The sequence below is a fragment of the Salmo salar genome, chromosome ssa10 (genome assembly GCF_905237065.1).
Source record: "Salmo salar chromosome ssa10, Ssal_v3.1, whole genome shotgun sequence".
Lineage (NCBI taxonomy): Eukaryota > Metazoa > Chordata > Actinopteri > Salmoniformes > Salmonidae > Salmo > Salmo salar.
In genome coordinates, this window is record NC_059451.1 from 110313776 (window position 1) to 110326732 (window position 12957).

Genomic DNA, 12957 nt, shown 5'->3' on the forward strand with positions numbered 1-12957 from the left:
CTGCAACACCACTAAGCAAGGGGCACCACCAAACAAGCGGCACCATGAAGACCAAGGAGCTCTCCAAACAGGTCAGGGACAAAGTTGTGGAGAAGTACAGATCAGGGTTGGGTTATAAAAAAATATCCAACATTTTGAACATCCCACAGAGCACCATCAAATCCATTATTAAACAATGGAAAGAATATGGCACCACAGCAAACCTGCCAAGAGAGGGCTGCCCACAAAAACTCAGACCAGGCAAGGAGGCCATTAATCAGAGGCAACAAGGAGACCAAAGATAACCCTGAAGGACCTGCAAAACTCCACAGCGGAGATTGGAGTATCTGTCCATAGGACCACTTTAAGCCATACACTCCACAGAGCTGGGCTTTACGGAAGAGTGGCCAGAAAAAAGCCATTGCTTAAAGAAAAAAATAAGCAAACACGTTTGGTGTTTGCCAAAAGGCATGTGGGAGACTCCCCAAACATATGGAAGAAGGTACTCTGGTCAGATGAGAATAAAATTGAGCTTTTTGGCCATCAAGGAAAATGCTTTCTCTGGTGCAAACCCAACACCTCTCATTACCCCATCAGCCTCATCCCCAAAGTGAAGCATGGTGGTGGCAGCATCATGCTGTGGGGATGTTTTTCATCAGCAGGGACTGGGAAACTGTTCAGAATTGAAGGAATGATGGATGGTGCTAAATACAGGGAAATTCTTGAGGGAAACCTGTTTGTCTTCCAGAGATTTCAGAGTTGGATGGAGATTCACCGTCCAGCAGGACAATATCCCTAAGCATTCTGTTAAAGGGGGGGCGCTAAAAATGTTTTGTTCGCAAGTTGGGGGTATGCAGACCCATGGGCCACTGCGCCCCCCATGAGTTCAGATTTTTGTGGCCCCCACAACCCATCCCTGCTCTACAAGGAGGCCCTCTACAACAAGTCGCTGAAGCTCCAGGGGGACACTGGGGGATACTCAGACCAGGAGCATCTGGTCAACAACAAGGGAACCAAGAATAAGTTCCTCTTTGATAAAGTCTAACCCTTCAGCACCTCACAGGTAGGTGAATTTAATTGAAACACAGAACCCATTGGTTTAGGACCACAGGAGGCTGCTGAGGGGAGGACAGCTCGTAATCTCTGGAACGGAGCAAATGGAATGGCAAACACATTGAAACCATGTTTTTTATGTTTGATAAAATTCCAGCCATTACCACGAGCCTATCCTCCCTAATTAAGGTGCCACCAACCTCTTGTGATTAGAACATTTGTTTTTGTGATGGTATTAGATATTGTGCCGGTGTGCTCTCTCAATTTGTCTCCATGCAGGAGGAAGTATTTGAAGGGACCTGCCCATAGTAAGGTCTTGTGCGGATGGATATACAGTAGCGTCTGCATTCTAGCCTATGGTCAGACAAGCTCTAGGATGACTTACACACATGTTGGAAATCTACAATGACAGCCTATATCAGGGATTCCCTAACTGGGTCCTGGGGCCCACCTTGGGTGCACATTTAGGTTTTTGCCCTAGCACTACACAGGTGATTCAAATAACCAACTCATAATCAAGCTTTGATTACTTAAATCAGCTGTGTAGTGCTAGGACAAAAAACAAAACATGTACCCAGGAGGGGCCCCAGGTTTGGGAAACCCTGACCTAAATGATCTCCTGTCAAAATCCCACCAGTTCATTAGATATGGACCTAGGGGAAGCCCATCTCCGTGTCTGGGCTGACCCACGTCGAGGTGAAGACCGAGGATGGCATTCTGAACGTGATGGAAATGGGGAAAAGAATAGAAAGATTGGCTCAACCAAAATAAACATAAAGGTAGGCCTACCTCAAGTCATGTCAATACCAGTATGGTTGTGAACCCATTACTAGGAAGAGCCTCTCCCTCTTCAGCTCTCGGTCCACCTGTTGCTCACCCTGACTGGAGGGTACAGATTGTGTCGTCTCACAATACCCTGACCCTGTGTGACTTGGCGGGGTCCGAGCTCATCGCCAAGACAGAACCCAAACGACAGACTGGTCGAGACCGCAGCCATCAACAAATCCTTGACGTCCCTGGGACGTGTAGCTCACACTCACTCTGATGTGAGGAGATGTGTATATGGGGTGGGGGTAGATCTTTTCTTTGAAATCATTGAGCTTGGCTTGATTGAGCTTGCCTTCTGGAACTCTGTGACAGAATTGTTTTAAAAATGTTTGTGCATTTGAGGGGACCATGACTTTCAGAAGGTATTCTGTGCTTAGGTTTTCAGTGCCCTGAAATGTAACACGCTGCATGTGACATTTAAACTCAACTTACACACCTGCTTTAGCCATGTCTCAGTGCAGATGCTAAGGTAATGTTTTCCTCCAAAATACTGAAAATAATCTGACTCCGACATTTCCAAATATGAATATTGAAATGTCTTGACAGGATGCATTGCTTATGATTTTGATAATGTGATGTATTTTAACTGAACATATTACTTATCCAAAATGTGTTACATCTGTGTGTTTGTCTGTTTCAGTGACGTGTTTGAATGCGAGTCCTGATGTGAAAGACGTGGTGGAGACAGAGTACTTTGCAGTTTGGGGGTCGACTATATGGCAGGTGGTTCTGGACAAAGCCACACAACACATTCATGTTAAGACCACCAAGGCTGACAAAAAGCACTAGAAAATGGAAGTCCATCCCCTCTCTATTAAGTAACAGAGATTGCAATTTAATCTGTAGACTGTTTTTTACTTTACTGCAGCTCAGGGTTTTTACAAAATGTAGTGTTGTGTTTTTGTATTTACCTTTATTTAACTAGGCAAGTAAGTTAAGAAAAAAATCTTATTTTCAATGACGGCCCAGTGGGTTAACTGCCTTGTTCAGGTGCAGAACGACAGATTTTTACCATGTCAGCTCGGGGATTCGATCTTGCAACCTTTCGGTTACTAGTCCAACGCTCTAACCACTAGGCTACCTGCCATTCATAGAACTATTGTATAAGCAAGCTAAACGAGAGGGAACCATCAGTTATAGTATATTCATAATGTTTATTTACATTCAGCAATTGTCACATCTCTGCTGTGAGGTCACATTTCTCAGTATCACTGTATGAAACTTAAATCCACCTGCAGGTATGTTGTACATGGTGATGTGTACCAAGTATGACATTAAATCATACATAAATGTAGTCCAGGCTCAGGAAATTCTTGTGAAACTGGCCATGTTCATTTCCGCACATGCGTGCTGGTCTGCTAAGTGCACAGTGTCTGATGAGCATCACTGTCTTGTTGGAGATACAGCGAAGCGAGAAGTTGTTGCACTGTGTCCCTCTATGAGCCGTTCTCCCCTGAGCATCCTCCACTGAGTTTATAACATCATTGGTCCATCCATCCAGCTTTTTAACTAGAGCTGTCTGTGTTCTTCAGAAGGTGGCTGAGGATGCTGGTCTGCTTCAGGACTTTCAGGTTAGAGATGTCCTCAGCTATGACAGGGACGTCTCCCCAAGGGCCTGTGTGTTCTGAATCACTGTCACTGTCTGACAAGGCACAGAGGAGGGCGTCGTTCTCATAGGTGGGGAAGTAATACCTGGATTGGAGAATGGGCTGTAATGACTGGCACTTAGACATCAGAAACAGTTACAATAGCCACCAGATGGAGAGTTGCGCAATGAACAATACCATTCATTCAGCACTCCAATAACACATCACTTTTAAACCGTAGTAAAACAATAGTCTTGTTATTGTTCTTAATATGGTTTTAGCTAACAATATTACAAGTAAACAATACATTTTCAATGCACATCCCTTATGAGAGCTCCAGACTTACTGTGGTTGGTCCCAGGTTGACGTCTCTGGTAGCTGCATCACGTGACCTGCCTCTATTACATGACGTATAACCTCAGGTTTGGACCCAAACTTTTCCTGGCAACCGTAGCAACGGCACTGGTGGATCTCTCGTCTGATGTAGTTTACCAGTTTGACCTGCTGGTAGAACCGCAGATCTGGGAGAAGACATGCTTATCAGGCCACTTAGGCTGCATTTATACACACAACCAAATTCTGATCCTTTGCCTAATTATTGTCAAAAGAGCTGATCTGATTGGTCAAAAGACCAATTAGTGGAAAAATATAACTCAGCTGCCTGTAAATGTAGTATGGGAAGGACTGCTATGCCCATTCATTTGGATGGATGTACGTGTTTGTTTTTATGGTGGGGTTTGTACAACAAAGCATAGCAGTTGTGCAATATTACTCACCGAGTTCGGTCTTCAACTTGTGCAGATCAAATCCGTGGGTTTCCTGAAAATGCATGGCGAAGAAAAACAGATCCATGAACCATATTGAAGTAGCTGCTCCCAAACCAGCAATGCATGGGCCTAATTTGTCAACAACTGCATAAGGGGACTGTTACCTCCATGTGTGTGTAGATCTTCTCCATGCTCTCTGACTGCTGCTCACAGAACAGGCACACAGCACACACTGGGTGAGCCTGCCAGTCTGACCAATCACTGAAGAGAGGGCAGAGAGCCATTTCCTCAATGGTAAATACAACACTGCAAAAGTGCATACCATTCAATCCTAGAGAACACTGATTACAAATCATCTAACCTACTATTTGACCATCCCAAACAACAATGACTGTGTCACTAGGACAATCCTTACTCATCTTCATCCTCCACCATCTCCCGATCATCCTCAGATTGGACCTCTTCCCATGTTTTCCCCAGCTCCTGTAGCAGGGAAAATAGACCAGTCTTCATCACTTTATCTATCATCATTTGATGACCCTTTAAACTAATTAAATGTGAAAAATAATATATTCAGGTCAAATATGGCAATATGCATTTATATTAGTTATACTCGCACAACACTGGGCGTACCAGGTAGTTGATGATGTAGAAGCAGTCATACTCGCTGTTGTTGCCATTGATTCTGCGGTGCTGTTTCTTTCTCATGTGATCCTTCAGTGTCGTCTTGTCTCTGAATGTTTTCTCACAATACAGGCACTGCAGACTGGGAACAAAAAACAATGAAACACTCAAAGCTCTGTGAAACATTGTTTGGTTGAGTAATTCTAATGTCTGTGTGACACCAACCAGCACTCTCCTTCACAGTAAAACTAAAGTACTGGAAAACGTTACTACAGTGTTGCCAATTAGTAAATTACAGATGGCTACAGATGACAATTTTCTTTTCAAATGATAAAAATAGCATAAACAAACATTAACATAAAAAGGATATGCATTCCAAAAACGAACTTACTTATCCAGTTTTCTCTGTAGGTGGTCAAGGAACTCTACGCAGTACACTATGTTGTCAGGCAGTCCCATGCTGAACGAGTGATCCCTGGCCATGTGGTTGAGCAGTGACGACCTGTTCCCAGTGAACTCGTCATTGCAGAACATGCAGATGCGTTGGAAGCTGTCGTCATCCCTCTCCCTCTGCTGCTGCTCCAGGATCTCCTCCTGTGGACCAACACAGTGTGAGTTACTAGCATAAATTAAACTATGCAGTCCCAGTGGGAAGTCACAGTGTCTCAGGGTAGAAGTGCTGATTTAGGATCAGTTTTGTATTTTAGATTATAATAAGAATGTTTCTACAGACAGGGAAGACCTGATCCTAGCTCAGCGCTCCTATTCTAAGATGCTTTGTGAATATTAGCCTAGGGACATACAGTATATTGTATACATAAAATAGAGCTTGTTCTGAAAACTTGTCAGATAACATAGCGGTTAGATCGTTGGGCCAGTAACTGAAAGGCCGACTAGGTGAAAAATCTGCCGAGCAAGGCACTTAACCCTAATTGATCCTGTAACTTTCTCTGGATAAGAGCAACTGCTAAATGACTAAAATGTAACTCACCAGTCGTTTCTGTTGGAGATGTTCTCTGAGGACCCTGTCCTCTGGCAGGACATCACACAGAAGGAAGTAGTGCTCCTGTTTTTCTGAAAAGCACATCAAGAGGGTATATTAAATAATATCATGCAAGAACAGGGTAAAGTAGAAGCAGCCATATTGTGAACCTCAAGGCTATTTATTGTAAATGAATACTACTTACCAACAGGGCCCTGCGAGTTAGTCTGGATTACACTGCAGAAATCTGTGATGGGTTGCTCAGAGATTCTGTTCTTCCAGTATTCCATGTATCTGAAAGAAATGGACACAGTAGAACACGGTTCATTTTTTGTGTGATAGATAGGCAGTATGTGATACATTTCCTCTGGAGAAGAGGGAGGGAACTGTAAACAAAAAGTAGCCAGCCACGCTTGACAATCTCTCCACGTGATTTATCCCAGTTTTCATGACAGCTGTGTTATAACTGTTTGTATAGATCAAACCTGTGCCGCAATTGTGATAGGGAACTTGATAATCAGGACCATAGAAATAGATGCATTCTAGTTATGTGGTCAGGAGGACTCAAAAGAGAGGCTACATTCTGTAGAAAGTATATTTTATACACTGAACAAAAATATAAAACACAACGTAGTGTTGATCCCATGTTTCATGAGCTGAAATACAAAATCCAAGAAATGTCCCATACCCACAAAAAGATTGTCTCTCATTTTGTGCACAAATTTGTTTACATCCCTGTTAGTGAGCATTTCTCCTTTGCCAAGATAATCCATCCACCTGACAGGTGTGGCATATCAAGAAGCTGATTAAACAGCATGATCATTACACAGCTGCACCTTGTGCTGTGGACAATAAAAGGCCACTTTAAAATGCGCAGTTCTCTCACAACACAATGCCACAGATGTCTCAAGTTGAGGGAGCATGCAATTGGCATAATGACTACAGGAATGTCCACCTGAGCTGTTGCCAGATAATTTAATGTTCATTTCTCTACCATAAGCTGCCTCCAACGTTATTTTAGAAAACCGCAGACCACTTGTAACCACGCCAGCCCACGACCTCCACATCTGGCTTCTTCACCTGCAGGATTGTCTATATATACTCAGTATATATAGAAATATAGTATCTCTGCTACATACTTAGGAAAGTCAGCGATGAGTTTGACATCAGCGATGACCAGCTTGTGCTCCAGTACTAGGTGCTTTAGGAGGCCGTCCTTCTCTGACAAAGGGGCGGAGTGAGAGCAGAGCACACAGGTCACCACCTCCATGTCATGATGAGAGGATGAGTTGGTGCCGATGTCTGTAGCAGGCTGCTCAGGGAAACACAGAGGCTCCAGTATCCACTCCTGTTCATCTGAGGGGAGAGAGTGAAACATGCTCTTATTAAACATTGCTTGATATGATTCTCACCTCTTCTCAAAAATGTAGCATTAAAACTAAGCAATATGACAACAACAACAAAAAAGTTAGGCGCGCGTAAATGGAACGTAATTCACTTTGTATGCACTTCTCTCTATGCATATTCTGATCTTGAACTTAAGCATGAGAACAGCATGCTATTCACCTGCTATTCGTTTGGGATGGAGATAGAATATATGAAGGTGTGGCAGAGGTGTGACTACAGATACGCTGTATTCTGACCTTGACTTAATTCCCTAATAATTCCACATTTATGCGCAAAGAAACCACGAATAAGGTCTAGCGAACCTGCCGGTTCCAAGTGGAAAAAGCATCTACTTCATTTCTTCCCGATAAAAACAACACCATTCTTCATGCACTTTAAATTTACAACTTGATAAGAGCTATTGATAAGAGCTAGTTAAATGAGTAATCCATCTGGATAAGGGAATAGTAAATATAAATGACACTTGTTTTAGATCTATTTTACCTTATAAATTGCTGGAGACGTGAAACCAGTCATGGCTAACTGAAGCATATCAACTTTACCATAGTACAGTTTGAAATGCTGTGCCATTATGCAGAATTTAAATTGTACAGCCTTTTTACTTGCAGGGTGAGCACTCTAGAATGTCTTCATTTCAGGCTACCCAGACTTTAGCTGTTTACCATTTCTATCGTGTTAAATATTACCACTATCAGTATCGACCGTCAGTAGGCCTAATAACCATACATTCAACTGTCAATTTACTGTTAGTTCCCTTCAGTTGGTATAACCTCAATTATCAATCCATTTAATTACATTGTTTCGTTTACCTTAATTTGCTTCCTCTGTAAACACTGTCACGGCCGTGTGGTTGTTGCTGAGGATTAGTAACAGTTGATAATATATACTTTTGAAAGACATGTAGGCTATTTAAATCGTTATGGAGCGGAACGCAGACCAAGCCATAACAGAACCCGACTCATGGCGCAATACTTTGCCCGTCATCACACAGTTCCATGGTTAGTGCCGGCAATAAATGAGGGTATAGCCGACTTTTGTACACTATTCTCCCCATTATAATTCTATGTACACTAATATTCCAACATGGGTTGTATAACGTTTTATTCATAAATAACGTTATTTACTAAATCTAAATAATCTACAAGATCAGAATATTTTTAAATGAGCTACACATAGGATTATTTTTTTTTTGCATTATATTGTATTTTGTGGCTGAGTTATCTAGTGGAAATCGAGTCAAGCAGCCCACTCATTTCCTGGTTGTTAAATTCTACAGTTACCTCAATTTCAGTTTGTGAGAAATCAAGCACTGAATCGTGTAAGGAATCCCTGTACCATTAAAATCGCTGTGAAATATTTTCAATAACAAAAAATAACATTTTTACAACCGTTTGAAGCTGGTAGACCAAAACCGAAAGTAAAATGCTCAAGCATTGGGTCTCCACCATGTTACGGGGAAATGTCTTTTGAATGCAGCCTAGTGCTGTTGCAATTTACTACCTTGCTTCTACATAGGGGAGACATTCAGAGATTCTGTGTCCCCCTTTTAAATCTACCAATTGGTGCTGAAACGGAGAGGAATATACATATATTTTGATGGCTTTCTTTCATTGATCCCTAATATTCTGAACCATTTTCTAGATATATTCTAGTCTGTTGACAAAATTCAAAAAAAAAAAAAAGATTTAAAAAAGGTACACCGTATTTAAACGGGATGGCTTTAAGATAAATAAAGTACTGAAAACTCCACAAGAAAATATTTTGGGTAGCCACAACTGCAGAGCACGTTATGGGACTGAATAAGGTAAGTCTGAATACCAAATACTGAGAAGTGCGTAGGAAAGGCGTAAAGTTCCTAAGTCTGAATCTGCCCCAATGAGTACAAGTACAATATCACATTGTGAATAACTGACTCCAAAACATTATACACATTACTTAGCTACTTTATTTGTAACAAAGTTATGATACCGTATAAGTAAATCATGAAAAATAAGTTGTCAGAATTGCATTTGACAGGTAGGTATAGCTAGCTAACATAGCTAGCAAGTTGAACAGCTGGCTACTTCTTTAGCAATATTGAAGGGTTAACATGTATTAAATGAGGTATTTCTTAAATGGGAAATTGTGTTCATATATACCTCTTATAATAGAGACATGGGGAGAGTCATATGGATTAATTATTTGCGTTATCCAGAGATAGTGACACGTACCTGAATTTATTTTTTTCTCCATGCAGGCAGCCATCTTCAAATGTCACGTGGTCAATTCAGCTGAGGCTCTTCTGTTAGGTTTGTCGGCGGTACGGCTGGTGTTCTTCTTTGGCGTTTATCGGAAGTTGGCATCCAACGTTATGGTGCATTACCGCCACCTACTGTACTGGGAGGAACTGAATCCTATCTGCCAGCTACGTTTCTCTTAAAAAATATTTGTGAGTGTATCTAACGATGTTCAACTCAGTATCCTACTTAAACTCAATTACTGTATCCCATTCGCCCCTATTCTCAGTCTCTCTTTCCCTATTATACTGCCCACACTGTATCAGCACATGCTCCAATGTTGGTGGGTATTTGTGGGTATGTTCCAACAGGAATCTGATCCAATAACTTCGTAAATAACAAGGTTGCTCACAAATAACGCATACAAAGTTGTATAGTGGCATAATACGAACCGGGTAGGGAGTGGGCTAATTAATAACGTTTTTCACTCACCATGTTTATTCCGAAAAATCTGTCCTCACTCTGGTAACCTACTGACAAACATTAAGAATAAGCTACGTGGTGAGTTGATGCCTATTCGACAGCTATTTAGCAAACGTTAGGTGAATTGATCATGCTACATTGTATGCGTTTGTTGGCAACCTTGTACTTTAAGAAGTTTTTGGAACGGATTCCTGTTGGAACGTCCCACAAATTATACCCACCCCTCCAATGTCTCTTTCCTTGCGGTAATCACACCTTCCTGTTGGACGCTTTCCTATCACATATAATGACTTATTAAACCGGCTGTGTCCCACCCGTAACCTTGTAAAAATGGCCTCCTCTCTTTTGTCCCTTCATACCATCCTCTCCGACTTTACTCTGAACAGGGAATATATGCCTGTCCTTAGTGTTGCTGTTCCACTGCTCCTGCCAGCTCTGCACCACCAGTCGCCATATCATTTCCTTAGCCCCTGCCTTGCTCATTCGCGCTTCCACATCCCTCTCCTCTCCTGGAGAAGGATAATTGACCAGCTGTAATGTGTAAAAACACCACTAGATGGTAGTCTTGTAAAGTATTTTTCATTGCATTTCAAACACATTTCAAATGGTCATACACTTAAGAAAAAAAGACGTAAGCCCAGTTATTAAATGTAAATTATTGTAGACATACAGTCTATAATGTTCACATCTGTGGACAAATATCTATGTTATTTTCTTCTATACCATAGCCTTGGAGGGCAGGCTTACCAGGAAGTATGGCGCAAAATGCAAATCATCTCTCCCTCCTCCACCCCCCCTCTCTCTTTCTCTCTCTCTCTCTCTCTCTCTGTGTGTCTCGTTCTGTCTGTTTGAGCAGAGACATTCAGGTGTGCTCAGGTGTTGCATTATTCAGACAGAGCTTAGAGAGCCTAATTAAACTCCAGGGATTGGGGATAGAGAGGAGGGAGTGGTGGTGATTAAGGGAAGGTGGTGGTAAGGGTACCATTAATTACATTCCATCCATATGAGCCATCCTCCCTTACCAGCCTCCACTGTGGTGGTGAGGGAGGTAGATTTGTTAACAGCCCACTGTTCCCCTCTTTGCTCAACCAATCTCAACTCCAAATACTGAAGAGAGAATAGGCTCTTATTATCTGTGGATAGAATTATTTCAGAGATAAACCGGTGTCATAGATGGCAATGGCAATCTCACTTTCAAATGTAATTATAACAGCACGCTCAAATAGCATCAATTTGTCATGAAACAGTTCAATCAACTCCAATCTATTTCATCTTTGTGCCTCATTTTCTCCTTTATATTTATGTTTTACATTAAGAAAATGTGTATTTTTTTTTGCCTGGCCAGACAGAATGTTCATTCTTTGACACAATGGATGTGAAAAGAAGCAATCAATACAGTATTGTGCATTACAATAGCGCTCTGGACTCAAGTCTACAACTCTGAATTTGAAACAATTTAGAGAACCACTATGCTCGACTCTCTTTCACCAGACAAGCCCAAGCTGCAGGTTGCCTATTAAACTGGAAAGTCTCCGTCCTACCTGTGGTTCCAGCAGCCTTTTAGAGTTCCCCACAGTGTTCCGAGGTCTCTAATAACCACCTCTGTGTGTGCTCACTCCTCTCTGCTGAAGCCCACCTGGCTGCTGCTGCTAGCTTCGCACCTGATTGTTGCATAGCAACTACCTGCTCAGCACCTGTTTTTATCATTTAGAAGTCTGCAGCCTCAAAAGATGTCATTATGTGGGAAGAACCACCCGCATGGGTCACTGTCTGACTCTGCCTACTGTCCAGAAGCATGATCCTTTTCTTTCAGACTGAGCACTGGTGTGTAACCACCTACTTTAAATCATAGATTACATCCCAAATGGCACCCTATTCCCTATATAGGCTAGACATAACTACTGGGTGCGTATCATGCCACATAGCCCCCCAGAGAAACATGTTTATGTCTCATCAACGTTGCAGCAATGTTGATATATTGTTACCTAACAAATATCAGAGGGCCCTAATGGCTGGTGACTCATAAGTGGCCATGCTGTCAATTGCAGTGCAGGGTTGGGGACTGATAATAGCATTTCGATTCTAAGGGTTTAATTAAGCCCTCAAGGAAAATCCAACTCTTTATTATCAGTGAAGCTTTGTCTTCTCCAAATGTGGATTTTGATGTATAAGTCTGTGTGTATGCTGTCCCCATTTCACACTGTGCTTCTTATCCACCCTCTATTCTATTCAACCACGAGTGACACGTTTCTCAGGCAAATGCTGTGTTTATTAATCTGTTTAGTTCTACACACCCACCCAACAACTGGAAAGTCATTGCTTACTTTCTTTGTAAACAGCTTGTCTGTTGTGTTCAATGGGTAAGCTGAGCAGCACATCTTCTATAATACCATCGTTTGGTTTCAGTGTGCATTTTCCATTTGCCAAGTTTACATTAAAAAGAAGCATCACCATTCAAAATCAATTCTCTGTTAAAGACTTAAGTTATTTCTTCAAAAGCCATAGCGGCTTCTGTTCATTACATCATGTTCTCACATCGTGTTCAATGCAACAAGGTTTGTGATAAACCTATCCAGATGTCTAGTTGACAGCTTTCTATTATTCATTTTGTGATGCGGAGGTGTAGTGAAGTCTTGGATATAAGAAATAAACAGGATATACAAAATATACTTAGATTGTGTAGTTCATAACTGAGGCACTCTCCTGTTAAGTATTTCCAGATGATCCTAACCCTAAATACAAATAATCTGAGCATTATTGGAGAAAATAATCGTATCCCTCTATGGCTTTCCTCTCTAAACTGCTGTTAGACCACAGTGTTCATGCATAAATTCAGTGCAGGCTAATGTCTGTATTGTCCTTGCCATTGGCAGCTATGTGTTGAGATGATGTCCACCCAGCAGCTTCTCCAGAATGATCAAAGACAACCAATATGAGAATCGGACAGGCTCTATAAACAAATGCTACTGTAGAGCATCCTCAGTGTCCTTCCTTAGCCTACTTATCCATCTTCAACCCGCCTACTGTACTGC

At 41.8% G+C, this 12957-nt stretch overlaps 1 protein-coding gene across 2 annotated transcripts; it reads right to left on the minus strand.

The window, feature by feature from the left end:
* Nucleotides 1–2994: 2994 nt before the first annotated feature.
* Nucleotides 2995–9646, minus strand: znf277 (zinc finger protein 277). 2 transcript variants are annotated; one of them, XM_014125563.2, is made up of 11 exons: nucleotides 9437–9646; nucleotides 6959–7175; nucleotides 6025–6113; nucleotides 5829–5911; nucleotides 5229–5431; nucleotides 4847–4979; nucleotides 4629–4696; nucleotides 4378–4474; nucleotides 4223–4265; nucleotides 3793–3967; nucleotides 2995–3552 (listed from the first exon to the last, which is right to left on the minus strand). In XM_014125563.2, the coding sequence occupies exons 1-11, from the start codon at nucleotides 9468–9470 to the stop codon at nucleotides 3366–3368; spliced, it is 1329 nt and encodes a 442-aa protein (XP_013981038.1). In that variant the 5' UTR covers nucleotides 9471–9646; the 3' UTR covers nucleotides 2995–3365. The 2 variants fall into 2 exon arrangements, with proteins under 2 accessions (XP_013981038.1, XP_013981037.1); XM_014125562.2 differs by having other exon boundaries at nucleotides 4378–4519.
* Between the last annotated feature and the right edge of the window lie 3311 nt (nucleotides 9647–12957).

Bases quoted from the DNA above. Each gene is read 5' to 3' on its own strand.
- znf277 (XM_014125562.2), bottom strand. From the start codon at position 9,470: ATGGCTGCCTGCATGGAGAAAAAAATAAATTCAG. The intron at 7,176-9,436 runs GTACGTGTCACT...CTCTCCCCTCAG, and splicing joins GGAGAAAAAAATAAATTCAG to ATGAACAGGAGTGGATACTG. The intron at 3,553-3,792 runs GTAAGTCTGGAG...TCTCCAATCCAG, and splicing joins TCAACCTGGGACCAACCACA to GTATTACTTCCCCACCTATG.